Consider the following 21,807-nt stretch of genomic DNA (forward strand, 5'->3'; position numbering starts at 1 on the left):
CCTCTCTCCCCCCTCTACTACTCCCTCTCTCCCCTCCACTACTCCCTCTCTCCCCTCCACTACTCCCTCCCCCTTCACTACTCCCTCCCTCCCCCTCCACTACTCCCTCTCTCCCCCCCTCCACTACTCCCTCTCTCCCCCTCCACTACTCCCTCTCTTCCCCCTCCACTACTCCCTCTCTCCCCCCCTCCACTACTCCCTCTCTCCCCCCTCCACTATTCCCTCTCTCCCCCCTCCACTACTCCCTCTCTCCCCCCCTCCACTACTCCCTCTCCCCCTCACTACTCCCTCTCTCCCCCTCCACTACTCCCTCTCCCCCCTCCACTACTCCCTCTCTCCCCCTCCACTACTCCCTCTCCCCCCTCCACTACTCCCTCTCTCCCCCCTCCACTACTCCCTCTCTCCCCCCTCCACTACTCCCTCTCTCCCCCCTCCACTACTCCCTCTCTCCCCCCTCCACTACTCCCCCTCTCCCCTCCTCCACTACTCCCTCTCTCCCCCTCCACTACTTCCTCTCCCCCCTCTGCTACTCTCTCCCCCTCCCCCTACACTACTCCCTCTCCCTCCACTACTCCCTCTCCCCCTCCCCTCCACTACTCCCTCTCCCCTCCACTGCTCCCTCTCCCCTCTCCCCCCTCCACTGCTCCCTCTACCCCCTCCACTACTCCCTCTCCACTACTCTCTCTCCCCCTCCACTACTCCCTCTCCCCCTCCACTACTCCCTCTCCCCCTCCCCTACTCCCTCTCCTCCTCCCCCTCCACTGCTCCTTCTCCCCCTCTCCACCCTCCCCCCTCCACTACTCCCTCTCCCCCACTACACCCTCTCCCCTCCACTACTCCCTCTCTCCCCCCTCCACTACTCCCTCTCTCCCCCCTCCACTACTCTCTCTCCCACCTCCACTACTCCCCCTCCCTCCCTCCACTACTCCCTCTTCCCCCCCCCCCCCACTACTTCCTTGTGAATGGGTGAATTATCATAGAATCTACACTGCAGAAGGGGGCCATTCAGCCCATCGAGTCTGCACTGGCCCTGGGAAAGAGCACCCCACCTAAGCCCACGCCTCCACCCCATAAATTACCTGGAACTCTCCTGCTAACAGCAGTGAGTGTATGTACACCACATACACTGCAGTGGTTCAAGATAGTGTCTCACTACAACCTTCTCAAGGGCAATTGAGAATGTAAAAAAAATGATGACCTTGCTAGCGACCCTCACATTCCGTGATGGAAAGGTCAAATATATTGGAGTTCAGTCAGGTTGATTCTCTGAAGAGACTTTTTATTGTAATATTGCCATGTCATTGTATGTCAAATATTAGCTTTTTTCCAACAAAAAAGATAACAATGACGTTTTAAAACATAGGGCGCGATTCTCCCAGACAGGGAGAAATCGTAAGGCTGGCGTCAAAACCGGGCGGGTTTGACGCCAGCCTCCCCCTCCCCGACGAGAACCGATTCTGGTCCCCGGTCGGGGCTAGTATGCCGCGGCCGTGAACTCCGGCATCTGTCGCTTGCCAGAGTTTGCGACGGCTGACGCGTCACATGACGTCAGCCGCGCATGCGCGGATTGGAAGACTCCAACCCGCGCATGCGCGGATGACGTCATCACGCATTTGCGCGAAACCCGCGCATGCGCGGGCCGGGATGCCCCTCAGCCGCCCCGCGAAGTGATACAGCGGGGCGGCGGAAGGACAAAGAGTGCACGGGAATCGGACCCGCTGCCCGCAATCGGTGCCCATCGATCGCGGGCCCATGGCACCCTTGGCACGGCCGTGGTACTGCCGTGCCAATCGGTGCCATGGTTGCCAAGATCGGGACTTTACGGCCGTTTTTACGAACGGCCAGACCAGGTGTGTTTGCCGTTCGTAAAGGGCTTGTAATTCGGCCCATTGCCAGCTGTGAATCGCTGCTCGCCGTAAAAAAACGGCGGCAGCGATTCGTGTCGGGAGTCGGGCGTGGGGAGAATAGCGGGAGGGCGTCGGACTAGCGTGGCCGTAAAAATTTACGACCCCCGCTATTCTCCGTACCGTCGTAAGTGCGGAGAATTGCGCCCATAATATTTGGAAGTAATCAAGGTCCAACACATCTGAATGGAGCCTGTGAGGGAAAGAAAATTCACTTGGCAAGCAGATGCCCACGTTGAAAACGCTGAAGTAAGATCAATGCGAGAGGTTTGTGGATATGTGAGTATACTGACTTCCAGAGTTGAACTGCCATGAGAAGGAGATGAATATGCTGGGTCAACGGTTGTAATATTTACCAATGCTAATTGCCAGGGCATCCAAATTACAGAGATATCATTAGTTACGTGTGATGAAGTTAATAGGAAAGGAAAGAAACAAATGAGAAGTTACTTGAAATCAGTGATAAGAAGATCTATAAAGAAAGTGGTGTATAATTGGCAGGGAGCAATGACAAATCCTTCATGAGTGATGGAGGCAGGGCAGCACGGTGGCGCCGTGGGTTAGCCCTGTTGCCTCACGGCGCTGAAGTCCCAGGTTCGATCCCGGCCCTGGGTCACTGTCCGTGTGGAGTTTGCACATTCTCCCCGTGTCTGCGTGGGTTTCACCCCCACAACCCAAAGATGTGCAGGGTAGGTGGATTGGCCACACTAAATTGCCCCTTAACTGGAAAAAATTAATTGGGCACTCTAAATTTATAAAAAAAGAAAAAAAAAAAAATGAGTGATGGAGGCTGCAGCTGACATAGGTCCAGAACAGAGATAATGGGGGTGACTTTCTGGCCCTGTTCGCCGGGAATGCATATCCATTATGGCCGCTAACTCTAATGAAATCACAATGATGGAATTTACGCCAGGAGATTTCACTTTGAGAACTTCCCCGCTTCCCATCGGTGATGTCATCATGTTCACACCCAGTGAGGGCGTAAACCTGATTTCTATGCATTTGCACAAATTTTAATATAAAAACGCTCAACGCCACTGCTTTCGGGTTCACCTTTTGCACCTCCCCCACTCCCACTGGCGTGATGTCCAAAAACAAACCAGTTGTGATCACCATGCTGGGCTAAGGTAGAGCCCCCAGGTGGTAAAGGACATGACCGGACAGCCTAGCGCTGCCCTGCCCCTGGCCTCAAGAAAACAACATGGGGGTGGTGGGGTGTTCCCATTATTTGAGGGAGGGCGGTGGTGTTGTGCCTGCATGGCAGTGGGGGGGCGGAGACTTAGAATGGGGGCAGCTCCGATGCAGGTAAGGATGGTGGGGGGAGGGGGTGTCACGTCAACCAATATCTGCGTGGTGTTGGGGGTTGACTACAATGGAGTAGTGGGAGGTTGGCCCTCTGTGTTGAAGGGTTGGAGATGTTCCCCTTGTCTGCTGGTCGTCCCAAAGCCTTGGTGGGGAGGCCCTTAAACTTGACTCTGAGATATCTTTGAAGCCCATCTTTCCGGCGGGTTAGTACCGAATAGGGCATGTTGGACAGCGCACTGTTGGGCTCCCGCTGCTGTGGGAATTCCTATTGAAGCTATCCCATGCTGCTGGAAGCAGAGCTTTGACAGCGGGACCAGAGAATTCCACCAGCGTGAAACATAGAACATAGAACAGTACAGCACAGAACAGGCCCTTCGGCCCTCAATGTTGTGCCGAGCCATGATCACCCTACTCAAACCCACGTATCCACCCTATACCCGTAACCCAACAACCCCCCCCTTAACCTTACTTTTATTAGGACACTACGGGCAATTTAGCATGGCCAATCCACCTAACCCGCACATCTTTGGACTGTGGGAGGAAACCGGAGCACCCGGAGGAAACCCACGCACACAGGGGGAGGACGTGCAGACTCCACACAGACAGTGACCCAGCCGGGAATCGAACCTAGGACCCTGGAGCTGTGAAGCATTTATGCTAACCACCATGCTACCCTGCTGCCCATGCTACCCTGTTGCTAATTCTGGCCATCGTTTTGAGCAACATCTGAGATTTTATACGCTTAACAAATGAATTAAACAATAGAAAAACAAAAACATAGCACCCTTAAAAATATATTTATTTTTACAAGACCTATTCACAGACTCACATAATTGTTGTGGCGCAGGAGTCCATTCAGCCCATTATGTCTGCATAAACTCGCCAAATGAGCTTTCAGACACAAGTGCTATTCTCTTACCTTTTCCTCATACGTTGCTTCTATTCAAATAATCATACAAGATATTTGTGTACGAATTGAATTACTTGCTTCTTCCTTGGGCAATCAAGTGACTCAAATAAACTTAATTCCATCACTTATCCAGGCTGTACATTCGAGACCTGGACCACTTGCTGTGTGACAAAAGATTTTTTTTTCTACACAATTGCTTTTTTTTTGCAAATCACGTCAATCTGTGCCCTCTCGTTCTCAATCCTTTTACAAGTGCCAACAGTTTCTCCCTCTCTACTCTGTGCATATGATTTTAAACATCTCTATCAAATTTCCTCTTAGCCTTTTTTCCAAGGAGAACAGTTCCAAGCTCTCCAATCTATCCCCATAACTGAAGTCTCCCATCCCTGGAACCATTCTTGTAAACCTCTTCTGCACTCCCTCCAATGTGTTCAGATCTTTCCTACAAAGAGGCACCCAGAACTGCATACTGTTGAATTCAATTAGCTTTGTACATCAAAAAAAAATACATCTTGATAAACATTATTGTTGTATAATAGATATTATTTTAATATAGCAGTTCATTTGCTTTTGGCTGGAAGATGTCTGGCATAACTAACTCTCTTCTATCGGTATCAGACATGCGGTCTGATGTGAAAAAAAAATATCGAGATTGATGAAGGACTTCAAGATAATGACGCAATAACTTTAATCATTGTGTTAAATTCAAAGCAAAGTGCCAACCAAAAATATTTTTGAACACAATATACAAATATTTGTGTACGAGTTTAATGACTTGATTCCTTCCTTATTATAATAATAATCTTTATTATTGTCACAAGTACGCTTACATTAACACTGCAATGAAGTTACTCTGGGAGGAATCCCCTAATCGCCACACTCCGGCACCTGTTCGGGTACACAGAAGGAGAATTCAAAATGTCCAAATTACCTAGCAACACATCTTTCAGGACCTGTGGGAGGAAACCCAAGCACCCGAAGGAAACCCATGCAGACACAGGGAGAACGTGCAGACTCCTAATAGACAGTGACCCAAGCCGGAAATCAAACCTGGGACCCTGACGCTGTGGAGCAACAGTGCTAACCACCGTGCGACCGGGGCAAATCAGGTAAGAATTGTGTGGCAATAAAACTGGAATATTTATTTGTAAGTTAGGTTACTTTTTAAACACTTCATGTGCCATGCCACAGTTGTCCATGTCGTCCATGATCCCACAAAGTGTATCAGACATGAAGACATAAATTTAAATTTGTTGGAAGTAATATGAAGAGTGATAAATGTTTGAAATGATTTAGAAGAATTCTAGATATAGTTGTACAGTATTATGAATAAGGCAGAATGTTAATACAACAACCTCAAATTGCTGAATGGCTTTTTCTCATGCTTTTCTCATGTTCATCCCAGCAAATGATAAGGATCAAATGCAAGAATCAATTCAGATTAATTTATCCAACTGATGTTTTGCACGACCTGTCACACAATGTACTGTATCATTAGGGAATGGCTGGAAATATTTAGAATATTAGAAAAATACCACGTTTCAATTCACATTTACCATTCCTACCTTTCATCCTCAGACAGTTGGGCAGTGTCTTTTGGGAATTGTTCAGTTGTCACAGCTAAGTATGATGAGGCTCCTGTTTTGTGCAATGCTAAATGCCGATATATCTTATTTAACTGAACTGAGAGATCCCTTGGATTTTCGTTGGATTCCAATTGACTGAAAAGTCAAAATTTCAGTCTTAGACATTTGTAAAACAAGTAATGGAATACCTTCAAAGTGTGAAAGTCTTTCTTTCTCATGTAACCATAAAATTTGAACACATATCCTGTAAATGTCTGGGGGAATGTGAGCCGATGGCATGAACTATGGTGTACAGTGAACAGAACATCAAGCAAAGTATAACACATCAAATGAATTGTAGGATCCAGAAGGCACTTATTTCACATGTTCTCCAAGGTTAATAGACCTTTGTTTTAAAATTTAGCTGCCACTTACGGATTAATTTTAAGCCACGCGCACCTTGCATCCACTACGATGGACAGGAGGCAGATTGAGCAGAGGTTCAAAATTTTTGAATGGGAAATCTGACCGGTCAGATTTCCCATTTTAAAATTTTGAACCTCTGCTCAATCTGCTCATAGTATGTCACTTCTGGTTTTAACAAAGTTGGGTTGGTGGCAGGCAATTAACCTCTTCTCCAGGAGCGTTATCCAATTGTACACATGAAGCGGCGTGCTTGATATTTTCCTTTTATTTCAGGTATGATGCAAGCGAGTCAGGTTTGTCAGCTCTGGGGAAACCCAACAACTCAAGTGAACTGAATTAAAGAGGTAAATGTCTTTCCTGCACTGCTTATAGGACGGGGGAACAGGTGGGTGACACCCCCTCTGCACTCTACCCCTCCACCTATCAAGTTCACCAGTTAACCTTCCTGCTATCAGAGTCCCATAATTTTACTCACTGTTATAGAGCCACCCTCTCCAGGTATCTCCTCTCAACTCCAGCCCCACCCAATGTTCTCCACAGGGACCCCCACTCCCAAGTTCACCATGATCCAACAATTGTACAGGCCCAATCTGAAGAACAAGGTAGCAATTCTCCCATGTGGGTAAAAGCAAATTACTGCAGATGCTGGAATCTGAAACGAAAGAGAAAATGCTGGAAACTCTCAGCAAGTCTGGCAGCATCTGTAACTAACAGACAGAGAAAAGGCAGTGTCTGTTAGCTTTGACAAAGAGTCACTGGACTCGAAACATTAGCTCTTTTCTCTCCCTACAGATGCTGCCAGACTTGCTGAGATTTTCCACCATTTTCTATTTCTCCTCCCATGTGGGACTAGGTACTGTGGTAGTGACAGGCACAGGGAGTGTTTCCCGCTGCAGAGGCCGACAGGTAATAATTCCACATCTTCCAACCCTGGCCTCAGTAATTAAGCATCCAGGGGTTAGGAGCCATATTCCGTGGCAGGTCAATGGGTGACGTATTGAAAAGGGGTCCAAATCATTGATCTACCATCGAAGAAAGATGGATTTCCAGGAACATTTTGAGGCTAGGCAATGGACCTCGATTGACACTAAAGCTGGTAGATCCACCTGAAAGATGCTCCTCCCACCCATACTGTGATGCTCCAGGGTCCAGAGTCAATCTTGGTCTCCATCCATAACTTCAAAAGACAGCCCCAGACATTCTCCATGTAAGTCCAGAAGATGGCGCCAGAGCGAGGCGACTCTCTGCGAGCTCTCCCCAACAGATCCACTCTTCACTTAACTTATACTCGTTCTACTCTTTTAAAATTTAATTCTAAGACTAACATTATTCCAACCTCTCTCTTTTATCTTTTCTTGAAGGCTTGAACATCCTCAGAGGCCCGTGGAGACCTTTTGGCCCGACCCAAACTGACATCGACGAGCTGGAAGTGAATCAGGCTCCAACCGGAAGTGAAGCCCCAACCTCGATTTGGAGCCGACCCGGACCTCAGAGCTCCCAACCCGGCCTAACAACCGACGCCAGCCCCCGGATCGCCCAGCCCAGTCCCTGGAGCTCGCGACCCGATCCCTGACGACGAGACCTGGCCCAACTCGACTCAGAGAGACCCGCTCAGCGACCCGACCCGGAGAGGCCCACCCAGGAGCCCGGCCTACCTGGTGATGGAAGAGAAAATAAATCCACGTGGAGGCCCGACCAGGCCTACTTCAAGACCCGACCCCAGGAGCGCCCAGGGAGGGAACAGACCACGGGACTCAGCCCCGAAATGACGGAGATCCTGCGCGAGGACCCGAACGCGCTGCAAGCTATTCATGTGCCCGCAGAGCACCCGGACCCATCTGGATCGCAAACATGCCCCCCTAGCAACCCCTCTAACTCAACCAGTGCCTGGGACCCTGCCAGACGCGACCCCAGAAACGTAACCAGCACCCTGGTCCCCGCCAGCACCCTGGACCCTACCAGATGCAACCACCTACCTTCCATAAGGTCAGACTTCTCCCATCGGATCCTAGGATCATCCAGCCGCAGCTGCCAACCGAGGAAGCGAGGGAAATGCGGTGGTCTGCAGGTTAGACTGAAGCAACGCGGTTTCAAGACCCCTCTCCCCAGCATACTCCTGGCAAATGATCAAAAACAAGCTGGATGAACTTAACACCAGACTTACCTCTCAGAGGGAAATAAGAGACTGCTCTGTGCTCTGTTTCACAGAGAAATAGCTCATCCCCGCCTCACCGGACTGTGCCATACAACCTGAAGGCTTCTCAAGTCACTGGGCGGACCGCACTGCGTCATCAGGCAAAGCGAAAGGTGGAGGGGTTTGCCTCCTCATCAACTCCTCCTGGTGCTTGGATGTGGAGACCCTGGTGACCTACTGCGCCCCGGACCTGGAATACCTGACCGTGAAGTGCCGCCCATACTATCTTCCACATGAGTTCACTTCAACCATTATCACAGCGGTCTACATCCCACCGGAGGCAGAAGTGATGAAGGCTCTGGAAGAACTGTGCACAGTTATAAACAACTACGAAACAGAACACCTGGAGGCCTTGTTCATCTTGGCCGGAGACTTCAACAAGGCCAAACTCAAGAGTGTACTGCCAAAATTCCACCAGCACATCTCCTGTCCCACCAGGGGCGACAACACTCTTGACCGCTGCTGCTCAGAAATCAAGGGCGTCGACTTCCGGTTGCGGTGATGTGGAGCTAAGCCGCACGTTCAGCAGCTCATGCTATTAAAGGACTTTCGGGCCTGCTTTAGGGCCCCAAATGGCGCTGTTTCGACGATTCCCGGTGGGGGAAGGTGTTTATGGTGTGCACCCGGAGTGGGGCAAAGGAAAAGGCTGCAGCAGCTCCCCAGAAAAAGCGGGGGAAGGAGGACAACATGGCGGCTGGCGGAGCTGAAGGCTGAGTTGGACTCCCTGAATGCGACTACCCAGACAGCCCAGGGGGCGGCCATTCAGGAGTTGCAGCAGCAGGTCGCTGAGCGAGAGGAGGAGGCCGTGGTCCTCGTGGGGAAGGTGGAGATGCACGAGGCATTTCACAAAAAGTGGCAAGACCGTTTGGAGGAGCTGGACTTTCGTACGAGGCAAAAGAATTTGAGGATCCTGGGCCTGGCGGAGGGGCTGGAGGGGTCGAATCTTCCGTCCTATATGGCCACGATGCTGAACTCGTTGATTGGAGCGGGGTCCTTCCATTTGCCCCTGGAGCTTGAGGGAGCCCACAGTGCTGGCCAGGAGGCCCAAGACGAATGAACCCCCGCGGGCGGTGTTGGTGCAGTTCCATCGATTCAGTGACCGGGAGAGTGTGCTGCGCTGGGCCAAGAAAGAGAGGAGCAGCAAGTGGGAGAATTCGGTAGTGCGAATCTACCAGGACTGAGTGCGGAGGTGGCTAAGCGGCAGGCCGGGTTTAACCGGACGAAGGCGGTGCTGCATGCCAAGCAGGTCAAATTTGGAATGCTGCAGCCTGCGCGTCTGTGGGTGACATATAAGGACCGGGCACCACTACTTCGAGTCCCCGGAGGAGGCGTGGGCCTTTGTACAGGCGGAGAAGCTGGACTCGAACTAGGGTATGGGGGCTGCGGGGTCCGGTGTACTACGGTCGTTGCTGTTTTTGCTGTTGCTGTTTTTGTAATTTTGACATGTGTTTTTTATGCTGGTTTTTGCGGGTAGGTCTGTTGGGTATGGTTTTGTGTTGTGTGGGGAATGTTGGGGTTTGTTTTGTACGGGGCTGGGGGATGGGGTGGAGCTGGAATTTGGGAGCTGCGTCAGAAGGGTGCGGTGGGGTAGTGTGAAAGCGCGGGCTTTCCTCTGGTTTCCCGCGCTGCGGGGCAGGAGGGGTGGAGCTGGCGGTGGGGGCGTGGCCTCTACTGGTTTTTTCCCGCGCTGAAGCGGTGCCAAGGAGGTATGGCAGGAGGGGGGATGACCCCATGTCGGGAGGGGCCAGGTTTTGGCGGGGGTTGCCGGGGTCAGCAGAAGTCAGCTGACTCACGGAAGTACCATGGAGGGTGCGTCGCGGCTAGGAGGGGTCCTAGCCTGGGGGGGGTGGGGTGGTGGGGGGGGGGAATACCGGGTTGCTGCTGGAAGGGCCAGGAGGGAGCTACTGTGGGCCGGGGGTAGAGGGGAGGCGGTATCGTCATGGGGAACGGATCGGGCGGGGTGTGCTGGCCTGCGGCGAGCAGTCGATGAGCTATGGCTAGTCGGCGGGGGAGGGGGGCGGGGTGCCCTCTGATCCGGCTGATCACCTGGAACGTGAGGGGGCTGAATTTTCTCATTTGAAGGGGCTAAAGGCGGACGTGGTTATGCTCCAGGAGACCCACTTGAAGGTGGCGGACCAGGTTCGTTTGAGGAAGGGGTGGGTGGGGCAGGTTTTCCACTCAGGATTAGACGCGAAGAACCGGGGGGTGGCGATTCTGGTGGGGAAGAGGGTGGCGTTCAAGGTGTCTGAGGTGGTGGCGGACTAGGAGGGCAGATTTATTATGGTGAAGGGTGGGCTGCAGGAAGAGAAGGTGGTGCTGGTAAATGTGTATGCCCCGAATTGGGATGATGCTGGCTTTATGAGGCGTATGTTGGGCCGCATTCCGGACCTGGAGGCGGGGGGCCAGATCATGGGGGGAGACTTTAACACGGTGCTAGATCCCCCACTGGACCTGTCCAGTTCAAGGATGGGTAGGAGGCCGGCGGCGGGAAGTATTGAGGGGTATCTTGAGACCAACGACGTGGGGGAGATCCGGGTGGGGATGGTCTGGGAGGCTCTGAAAGCAGTGATCCGGGGGGAGCTGATTTCCATCCGGGCCCATAGGGAAAGGAGGGAGAGGGAGAGACTGGTGGGGGAGCTCCTGGATGTGGATAGGAGGTACGCGGAGGCCCCGGAGGAGGGGTCGCTGGGGGAACGGCGTAGTTTGCAGGTCAAGTTCGACTTGCTGACTACCAGAAAGGCGGAGACACAGTGGAGGAGGGCGCAAGGTGCGGTATATGAGTATGGGGAGAAGGCGAGCAGGATGTTGGCGCATCAGCTCCGCAGGCGAGATGCGGCTAGGGAAATTGGTGGAGTGACGGATAAGGGTGGGAATGTGGTGCAGAAGGGGGCAGAGGTGAACGGGGTCTTTAGGGACTTTTATGAGGAACTATCGGCCGGAGCCACCAGTCCGGGGGGGGGGGGGGAGGATGGAGAGCTTCATGAACAGGCTACGCTTCCCAAAGATGCAGGAGGAGCTGGTGGAGGGGCGGAGGGGCTGGGGGCGCCGATAGAGTTGGAGGAGCTAGTCAGGGGGATTGGTCAAATGCAGTCAGGTAAGGCACCGGGGCCGGATGGGTTCCCGGTGGAATTTTATAAAAAGTATGTGGATCTGGTGGGCCCCCTGTTGGTGCGAGCCTTCAATGAGGCATGGGAGGGGGAGGGCTTTGCCTCCGACGATGTCGCGGGCGCTGATCTCTCTGATCCTGAAGCGGGATAAGGACCCCTTGCAGTGTGGATCACACAGGCCAATCTCGCTCCTCAATGTGGATGCTAAGTTGCTGGCGAAGATCCTGGCCACCAGGATAGAGGACTGTGTGCCAGGGGTGATACACGAGGATCAGACAGGATTTGTCAAGGGAAGACAGCTTAACACGAATGTGTGGAGATTGTTAAATGTTATTATGATGCCGGCGGTGGAGGGGGTGGCGGAGATAGTGGTAGCGCTGGATGCAGAGAAGGCGTTTGATAGAGTTGAGTGGGGGTACCTGTGGGAGGTGCTGGAGCGGTTCGGATTCGGGGAGAGGTTCATCAAATGGGTGAGGTTGCTCTACGAGGCCCCGATGGCGAGTGTAGCTACCAATGGAAGGAGATCAGAGTACTTCAGGCTCTACCGTGGGACCAGGCAGGGGTGCCCCCTGTCCCCCTTGCTTTTTGCACTGGCGATAGAACCTCTGGCTTTGGCGCTGAGGGAGTCGGGGAGGTGGAGGGGCCTGGTGCGGGGTGGGGAGGAACATAGGGTATCGCTGTATGCGGACGACCTGCTGCTGTATGTGGCGGACCCAGAGGGGGGCATGCCGGGGGTGATGGAGCTGTTGGCTGAGTTTGGGAGCTTCTTGGGCTATAAGTTGAATCTGGGCAAGAGCGAGGTATTTGTAGTGCACCCGGGTGATCAGAAGGAGGGAATTGGGAGGCTCCCGTTTAAGAGGGCGGTGAAGAGTTTCAGATACCTGGGGGTGCAGGTGGCCAGGAGTTGGGGGACTCTCCATAAGCTTAATCTTACCAGGCTTGTGGAGCAGATGGAGGAGGAATTCAAAAGGTGGGACATGGTGCCGCTATCGCTGGCGGGTAGAGTGCAGTCCGTCAAAATGACGGTTCTCCCAAGGTTCTTGTTCCTTTTTCAGTGTTTGCCCATCTTTATCCCTAGGACCTATTTTAGGAGGGTGACTAGCAGCATCATGAGCTTTGTTTGGGCGCATGGGACCCCGAGGGTGAAGAGGGTCTTCTTGGAGCGGGGTAGAGATGGTGGGGGGCTGGCGTTACCCAATCTCTCGTGGTATTATTGGGCAGCCAATGTGTCGATGGTGCGCAAGTAGGTGATGGAGGGGGTGGGGGCAGCCTGGAAACGGTTGGAGATGGCGTCCTGTGGAGGCACAAGCCTGGGGGCCCTGGTAACGACGCCGTGGCTGCTCCCTCATACGAGGTATACCACGAGTCCGGTGGTGGCGGCTACCCTCAAGATTTGGGGGCAGTGGAGGCGACATAGGGGGGAAGTGGGGGGCTCGATGGAGGCTCCGTTAAGGGGCCTCCATGGATGGGGGGTTCCAGGGTTGGCACAGAGCGGGCATCAGACAGCTGAGGGACCTGTTCATTGATGGGAGGTTTGCGAGCCTGGGGGAGTTGGAGGAGAAATTTGGGCTCCCCTCGGGGAACATGTTCAGGTATCTGCAGGTAAAGGCGTTTGCTAGGCAGCAGGTAGAGGGATTCCCTTTGCTTCCCGCGAGGGGGGTGAGTGACAGGGTTCTTTCGGGGGTCTGGGTCGGTGATGGGAAGATATCTGATATCTACAAGGTAATGCAGGAGGTGGAGGAGGCGTCAGTAGAGGAGCTAAAGGCTAAGTGGGAGGGGGAACTGCGGGAACAGATCGAAGATGGGACATGGGCTGATGCCCTGGAGAGGGTTAACTCTTCCTCCTCATGTGCGCGGCTTAGCCTCATCCAATTCAAGGTGCTGCACCGGGCCCACATGTCCGGGTCTAGGATGAGTAGGTTCTTTGGGGACGAAGACAGGTGTGTCAGGTGTTCGGGGAGTCCAGCGAATCATGCCCATATGTTCTGGGCATGCCTGGCACTGGAGGAGTTCTGGAAGGGGGTGGCGAGGACGGTGCCGAGGATGGTAGGATCCAGGGTCAAGCCAGGCTGGGGACTCGCGATTTTTGGGGTTGGGGTGGAGCCGAGAGTGCAGGAGGCGAAAGAGGCCAGTGTTCTGGCCTTTGCGTCCCTAGTAGCCCGGCGGAGGATCATGCTACAGTGGAAGGATGCGAGACCCCCAAGCATGGAGACCTGGATCAATGACATGGCGGGATTTATTAAGCTGGAGAAGGTAAAATTTGCCCTGAGAGGATCGGTACAAGGGTTCTTTAGGCGGTGGCAACCTTTCCTCGACTTTCTGGCTCAGCGATAGGGTACTGGGTCAGCAGCAGCAGCAACCCGGGGGGAAGGGGAGGGGGGGGGGGGGGGGAGGGGAGGGGAGGGGGGGGAGGGGAGGGGAGGGGGGGGAGGGGAGGGGAATCAAGGGCGTCTACCGTTCCATCCCCCAACCGCACTTTGGAAAATCAGATCATAATACGGTGCTCCTTCTCCCGGCAGACAAGCAGAAACTCAAGCGGGAGAATCCAGCTAAGAAGGTCGTGCAGTGCTGGTCCGAAGAAACAGAAGAGCTCTTACGTGAATGCTTAGTGGACTAGTCCATATTTAAAGAACTCAGCGACCAACTTAATGAGTATGCCACCATTGTCACAGACTTCATCAGCAAATGTGTGGACGACTGCGTGCCAAAGAAAGTAGTACGTATGTTCCTCAACCGGAAACCATGGCTCAATCGCGAGATTAACTCACTACTGAAAGACACGATGATGCTGATGATACGGCCATAGTGGGCCGGATCTCGAATAACGATGAGTCAGAATACAGGAGGGAGATAGAGAACCAAATGGAGTGGTGCAGTGACAACAATCTCTCCCTCAATACCAGCAAAACTAAAGAGCTGGTCATTGACTTCAGGAAGAAAAGTACTGTACACACCCCTGTCAGCATCAACGGGGCCGAGGTGGAGATGGTTAGCAGTTTCAAATTTGGCATGTCTACATTAATTCCTACCACTTTAACAGATGCACCATAGAAAGCATCCTATCTGGCTGCATCACAGCCTGGTATGGCAACTGCTCGGCCCAGAACCGCAAGAAATTTCAGAGAGTCGTGAACACCGCCCAGTCCATCACACAAACCTGCCTCCCATCCATTGACTCCATCTACACCTCCCGCTGCCTGGGGAAAGCTGACAGCATAATCAAAGACCCCTCCCATCCAGCTTACTCACTCTTCCAACTTGTTCCATCGGGCAGGAGATGCAGAAGTCTGAGAACACGCACGAACAGACTGAAAAACGCTTCTTCCCTGCTGTTACCAGACTCCTAAATGACCCTCTTATGGACTGACCTCATTAACACTACACCCTGCATGCTTCATCCGATGCCAGTGCTTATGTAGTTACATTGTATATGTTGTGTTGCCCGATTATGTATTTTCTTTTATTCCCTTTTCTTCCCATGTACTTAATGATCTGGATTTGGATAAATGAGAGGTTATCCACTTTGGTAGCAAAACTGGAACGGCATACTATTATCTAAATGGCCATACATTGGAGAGGGAAATGTGCAACGAGACCTCTGTGCCCTCATTTGCCAGTAAAATAAGCATGCAGGTGCAGCAGGCAGTGAAGAAGGCAAATGGTATGTTGGTCTTCATAGCGAGAGTATTCAAGTACAGGAGCGGGGATGTCTTGCTGCAACTACACAGGGCCTTGCTGAGGCCACACCTGGGATATTGTGTGAGTTTTGGTCTCCTTATCTGAGGAGGGGAGTGCAGCAAAGGTTTACCAGACTGATTCCTGGGATACCAGGTTAGACATATGAGGAGAGGTTGAGTCACTTAAGATTTTATTCGCTGGAGTTCAGAAGAATTAAGGGGGGAATCTCATAGAAACTTATAAAATTCCAACAGGACTGGACACGGCAGATGCAAGAGGGATGTTGGCAATGGTGGGGCTGTCCAGAAGCAGGGGTCACAGAAAAAGGATGCGGGGTAGACCATTTAGGATAGAGATGAGGAAAAACTTCTTCACCGAGAGTGGTGAACCTGTAGAATTCATTACCATAGAAAATAGTTGAGGCCAAAACATTGTCGGCGGAATTCTCTGTTCCTGAAACTAAGTCCGGTCGGGGCTGGATTTGCAGAGTTCTACGACAGCAAAACTGCCGCCGCACCTGGACCAATTCATCGTCCAATGAGGGGCTAGAACCAGCGCCACATGGTACAGGATCGATTCCATTGAGAAACTGCGAGATGGGGCACAGACCCACAAGGTGGTGGAGCAGTCGCAGAGTAATGTGGCGCAGTCTCAGACAAAGATGGTCCAATCTCTGTGCTCCATAGCCGCGAGCATGCAGACCCTGGTCGAGACAACAGCGGCCTTTAGGACTGGCAATGCCAGATGGCGGGTCAGACTCAGCGGCTAGCCACCCCGTTCCATGGAGTAGCCGGGGGCCATCGGGCACACAGAAGGAGGTGGTGATGGGGCCAATGCCGATGACTCGCGCAGGGGAGGTGACGGAACACTGCAGCACCTCGGATCCCCACCTGACCCTGACACATCTGGTGAGGAGCGGGCAGAACAGAGTTGCACCACGCCACCTGGGACACCCAAGCAAGCAGCTGGGCCCATCCAGACCGGCCGCCCCAGAAGATGCCCACCAAAGGGGACCCAGGTTACAAAGCAGGTATCACAGTGGTCTGCCTCCACTCCTGATGTACCATCTAGGGATCCACCTAGACGTAGCGCCTACGGTCACAAAAATCAACACCAGTTAAGTTGGTACTGGTGCAGGGTACAGTTCAGGGATAGAGGCTAGGGCAATGCCAACCCAAGCCCCAGACCCTGCAGTGTGGCAGCTATGTATCAAGGAGGGGGTTGCAAGTGGGAGGGGGGGGGGGGCGTGGTCTGAAGTGTCCATGCCCCTGGCCAGTCCTCCCCCCCCCCAGTTGATGAATTTGGAGGCAGAGCATCCCATGTGCATTGGCCTCAGCCCACAGGTTGTTTGGCCTCCCGCGTCTGCCTGGACCCGTGCCCTATCCATCCTCGCCCTCCCTCGGATCCTCCCCGTCGGACGAGGACTGGCATTCATCCTCCTCCAGCACGTTGCCCCTCTTCTGCGCGATGTTGTGGACGACTCAGCAGGCCACCATGATGCAGACGACCCTCCCAGCTCCAGACTGGAGGGCCCCTCCAGAGAGGTCAAAGCACCTGAACGGCATCTTCAGAATGCCGAAGCACTGCTCTATCACACTCCTGGTTGTTACGTGGGTATTATAGTCGTGAGTTTCCACATCGGCGTCATCAGACACAATCGCAGTGATAACTCTGTCGCCCAGGATTTAAACCCCCCACCCCCCCCAGCTTCGAGGAGGCCGGGAATCGTCGAATGTGTCAAGATGAAAGCATCATGTCCACTGCCCGGGCGTCGGGCACAGATATGCATGATGTGCATCAGATGGTCACACACCAGCTGCACATTAAATGAGTGGAACCCCTTTCTGTTTGTGAAGATCGGACTGTCATCTGCCTGTGCTCGTAGGGCAACAGGCATCCTATCAGTCAACCCCTAGACCCAAGCGAAGCATCTGGCAATGGACTCCACTACCCAAGCACCCTGGTGGGCTCAGCCCACATTGAAATGGATCTGTGCCAACTGGGCATCTGGGGCCTCCATGATGGCACAGATGCACCTGTGCATCGAGCTCTGGAAGATCCCGGACAGGTCCCCTTCGGCATCTGGAAGAATCCCGTTGGCAAATGTTCAGGATGACACCAAGCCACTGGGAGCGTGTGTCCTCCCCATTTCCCCACAGTGCTGGATGTGCCATGATCTGGCAAATATGGTGCACTGTCCTCCTGCTCAGCTGGTCCAGCAGGTCCTCGAATGACAGGCGCTGCCGGTACACACAGGCCTCATACAGTGCCCCCTTTGAACCGCCTCCTCGTTGGCCTGTTGGATGGCCGACTCTCCGTCCTCAGTAGTTGTCTCCCATTGCTCTGGCACAGGCTCCACTACTGCAGGGTCCTCCTCCTCGAACAGCTCTAGCTCGTACGGCTGCAGTGCATTCCCCAGAGCTGCGGCGACTGGGAAGGCAACCGGTGCTGTTGAATTCCAATATCCATGTTAGCATAGTGTGTACCCCCGTGCCTACCAAGTCCACTGGGCTACACAGTGGCCCAGGCTAACACTGTGGGCTCTGCCCCCACATGCCCCCCATCATACCCCATCCCCACACCCCTGGCCCAGTCAGTGCCGGCATCATAGTGGCCTCTGGCACTGGTGCCCATCCCTGCTAAGGGATACCGTCGACTACCGCTACCCATACCAACGATACGTTCCACAGCCCCGTCTGGCACGCCCCCCCTGTAGGGGCTACTGAAGGCATTGCCCTTTGGTGGGTCAAGTAATGCCCCGCCGGTTCGGCAGAGGGTGGGGTGGAGTATGGGGGCTGGGGTGCGGGGAAGGGTGGTAGGGCAGAGAATGGGGGCTGGGATGATGGGGTGGGAGCACTCATATGGCCAGTAACACGCTGCAGAACTAGGGTCAGTTTGGTGGTCAGTAGTGTGCGCAGCAAGATGGCTGCCTTGTGGGCCGTGGCAAGGTGGTCTGTGCCTGGACAGTTCCCCAATCCCCGGTGGATCTCCCTGCGGCTCTTATTCCCCGTCACCCTAGCAGGGGCTTCCCCTCAATCCAGCTAGCCCGACCAGCATCAGGGCCAGCAGCCCACGGTTGCGCCTCTCCAAGTCCTACCTCTTCTCTCTCCCTCATTAGCCTCACATTTTTTAAAGACAGAAGAGAACCTCACCGTTGGGAGTTTACCCCAGTGGAGGCAGAGAATCACGGAGGCTCTGGAGAATATTAGGTCAGACCCGCTAACGATAAACAGCGTTTACTGCACTTCCGGAGTGGAATGAATTGATGCTGCTGTCCAGGCGATGGAGAATTCTGATTTGGCATGAAGCCGGCATCCGCCACGATTTTGGCATCGGAACTGATTCTCCGCTCAATCACGTTTCCCGATTCCGGCATCAGCCGACGGAGAATCCCGCCCTGTATGTTTTCAAGAAGCAGTTAGGATATAGCCCTTGGGACAAAGGGGATCAAAGGATGTGGGGCAAAGACGCAATCAGGCTCTTGAGTTGAAAGATCAACCATGATCATAATGAATAGCGTCACAGGTCGGATGGCCTCCTCCTGCTCCTATATTCTATGTTGTTCAGACGTGTTCTGGACCAACATGTTTTCTCGTTGGCTTGGCAGAGAATCAAGAGTGGGGGAGGAAATTCTGGTTGGGCCTTCATCTACATCCCATGAGCGAGTTGCAAATCATTTTGAACGGATTTCTCGATCTGCCATGTGGGCACCAGCAGAAGATCCCACGGGAAATTCACACTTGCGTAAAACCTATTTTCTGACTCCTGCCGAATTTGCTCTCTGCCACCGCCCACTATTAAACCCACTCCTGGCAACCCTTCTCTGGTCTTTTCCAACCAAACTATCTCTCCTGGTCGCCCATCCGTCCACCAAAGCCCATAATTTCTCCAGGATCTCCCAAATCCTCACCAATTCCTAGGTCAACCTCGGTTCAACAGCCTTTCTGTAGCCTTCCTTTCAGTTCTTATCAAAGATGGAAATTAAACTGACAAGGTTCATTCATCATGATTAATCAGAATTCATTCCAATGGTACTTATACTGCGGGAAGTATAATTTGTTCAGCTAAATCATTATTCTCACCAACAAGCGATGGAACTGAAAGCGAAGTGGCTGCCTGCTGAAAAAAGAATGGCACCCAACTTAAATAAAAGTAAAGGTGCTCTGTAGAGGGTACTGTGTTGGCTTTGATAGCTGGTTGAGAGGCATTTCCAGTTGAAAATCAATCATTTCTGGGAAAATGGTTAGTGCCATTTGCTCACCATTGATCATAAAATTTGGTCTAATTCAATACTTTTCCAGGAAATTTATACTGTTATTCCTTCGGCAAGAAAATAAAAATATTGACCTAAACTAGGCACTTACGATTTCAGTCTGTGAATTTTATAAATTACTGTCAGTTTGATGGATTCTTTGACATCTTTAGCGACTTTGAAAAGATCCACAAGCTTGTGGTGCACCTAAAGTACAACAATTTCATGTTTAAAACGTGTTCTCAGAAGTAATCAAGGAGCAAAATACTTGGCCTCAGTGTTCTAACATTAAATGAAGTCACCTCATACTTTGAAATCTGAAAACATGGTTTGTTCACATAGATTACATTCTGATAATTCTATTGTATGATCCTTCAATAGAAATAATCTAAGAATTGTTGATTTCAAATCAGACCCGGACATAAACAAAAAGATTTTGGGCATGATTTAAGGGCTCGACATGCGGACTTGGTGACATGACAAAGCCCTTTAATCTCACCAAGGTACCCAGGTGCCAGGTTGCCCATGTCAGGGATCAGGCCCCTGTTCTGCTTTTAGGAGAACTGAACTCGTCAGGGCAGGAAATGGGATAAGTGTGGCCTGGGTGGGGTGTTCCCCACTGAGCCGGAAAAAAAAGAGTCCTCTTCGATAGCGGGGTCATTCTCGGTGCTGCAGGTGCTGAGAAACACCCAGCTCTACCTGCCCAAAACGGGACTTATTTTTTGTTAAATCGCATCCTTTGACTCTTCTATGAGTGTTTTACAGTGTGCTACTTTTGATCATTTAAATAATCGATATTTAAATGCACCTCATAGTAACAAAAATTAAGAAGGTAGTTTACTTTACAGAGCTATCGGAAGCGATCAGTTGATATCGTGAGACATTTTACCATTTCAAGTTCTGACTAGTCTGAAAAGCAATTAAACTTTAACTGACCTCAAAGTTCGGTTTCCTCGCCTAACAATTAAACTCTTATTGGCCCACTTTTTCAGCAAACATATTCTGCATTGCGCCACATGCCATTTTTATTCATAGAAATGAATTTGATTCAAGACGCTTATTTTTCATAGAAATAACTGAAAAAAGACTATGTTTTTTTTCATGAAGTCCCGGTTTAAATAAAAACTTACAGTTCTATGCAAGTGGCTTATACTTCTTGCATAATGTATAAAAACCCTGATGAGACCTAAATATCCTTTTCTGTTACTAAGGATTAATTTTGAATATTTTAGCTATTCAGCAGAATTATTTATGCAGTGTAAAATCTGAATCTTATTTAATGTCTTTGTAACTTATTTTACCTGTATAGAAAATATCTTCTTATACATATGTGGAACATAAGTTTTAATAAATTCTGCTGTACTGTAGGCAAACATTGTTGCATCTTTTATTTTTGCAGCATCCAAATAACATTCAACGAGTGCACTGAAAAAAGAATTAGAAACATTTGTTGGACACTTAAAAATATGTAATACTATATAATTTATAACTAGAAATGTAAAATTATGCTTATTCTCTCGCTTGTGTGAAGCCTTCCAACACACACATCGCCCCGCCATCACTGATTGGACGTAAGCCAACCTCGGCTAAATTTTCCCTTTCCCGGTTCAGGTGCACTGAGGCCAACTGTAGTATTCCATTTGCTGCCTGATCTGACATCAACAAAGCCAACCCAGAATGGGAAAGAAACATGGCCGTTTCATAAAGATGAAACTATCATGCTCAGTCAGTGCACCTGACCAGCAAAGTTACTTTAGGCTAGGGCCAGTGAAATGCCACAGTGAGTCTGCCGTGCTCACTTTAAAAACTAGTACTGCCACATACAGTGCGAAAATGCTAATTCCTGTCCATCCCCTCATGGTTGACCAATACCAGTGAGCCAAATTTCACATCAGGTCCAATTGTAGCAAACCTCTGTTTCACATTCCAGTGCTGCCAAATTTCATAATGCCTCAGGGTCGGCACATTGGTTAGCACAGCTGCCAGGGACCTGGGTTCAATTCCAGCCTTGGGTGACTGTCTGTGTGGAATTTGCGCATTCTCCCCGTGTCTGCGTGGGTTTCCTCCGGGTGCTTCGGTTTCCTCCCACAATCCAAAGATTTGAGGGTTAGGTGGATTGGCCATGCTAAATTGCCCCTTCACATCCAAAAATGTGCAGATTGGTGGGGTTATGGGATTATGGCGATAGGGTGGGGGAGTGGGCTTTGGTAGAGTGCTCTTTCAGCAGGTCAGTGCAGACTCGGTGTGCCGAAAGGCCTCCTCCTGCACTGTAGGAATTATATTCTATGGTTCAATAGTGATTGATACCAGATCAAAAGGGATACAAACCACATCTTGCCAAAGTTCATAAACTCCCAGCATACATGGCTAAATGCCAGGCTTTCACCTATCACTTCTCAAGTACTGCTAACTTTATAATACTTAACATTGTATATTGTAGCAAATATCAGCTCTTATCAACTATCA

At 51.5% G+C, this 21,807-nt stretch overlaps 1 protein-coding gene across 4 annotated transcripts in view; it reads right to left on the reverse strand.

Moving 5' to 3' along the window:
• The window catches only part of LOC119950709 (cilia- and flagella-associated protein 46), a 365,535-nt gene that overhangs the window by 317,040 nt on the left and 26,688 nt on the right, over positions 1-21,807 (reverse strand). For 3 of the 4 annotated variants that reach the window (XM_038773375.1, XM_038773376.1, XM_038773374.1), the window contains exons 6-8: positions 20,643-20,766; positions 19,454-19,548; positions 5,685-5,840 (exon numbers count right to left, since the gene is read on the reverse strand). In XM_038773375.1, the coding sequence (XP_038629303.1) occupies positions 5,685-5,840; positions 19,454-19,548; positions 20,643-20,766 (375 nt within the window). The remainder of the gene's footprint in view (positions 1-5,684; positions 5,841-19,453; positions 19,549-20,642; positions 20,767-21,807) is intronic. The other variant, XM_038773378.1, reaches the window with a different exon arrangement.

This window comes from Scyliorhinus canicula, chromosome 16 (genome assembly GCF_902713615.1).
Source record: "Scyliorhinus canicula chromosome 16, sScyCan1.1, whole genome shotgun sequence".
Lineage (NCBI taxonomy): Eukaryota > Metazoa > Chordata > Chondrichthyes > Carcharhiniformes > Scyliorhinidae > Scyliorhinus > Scyliorhinus canicula.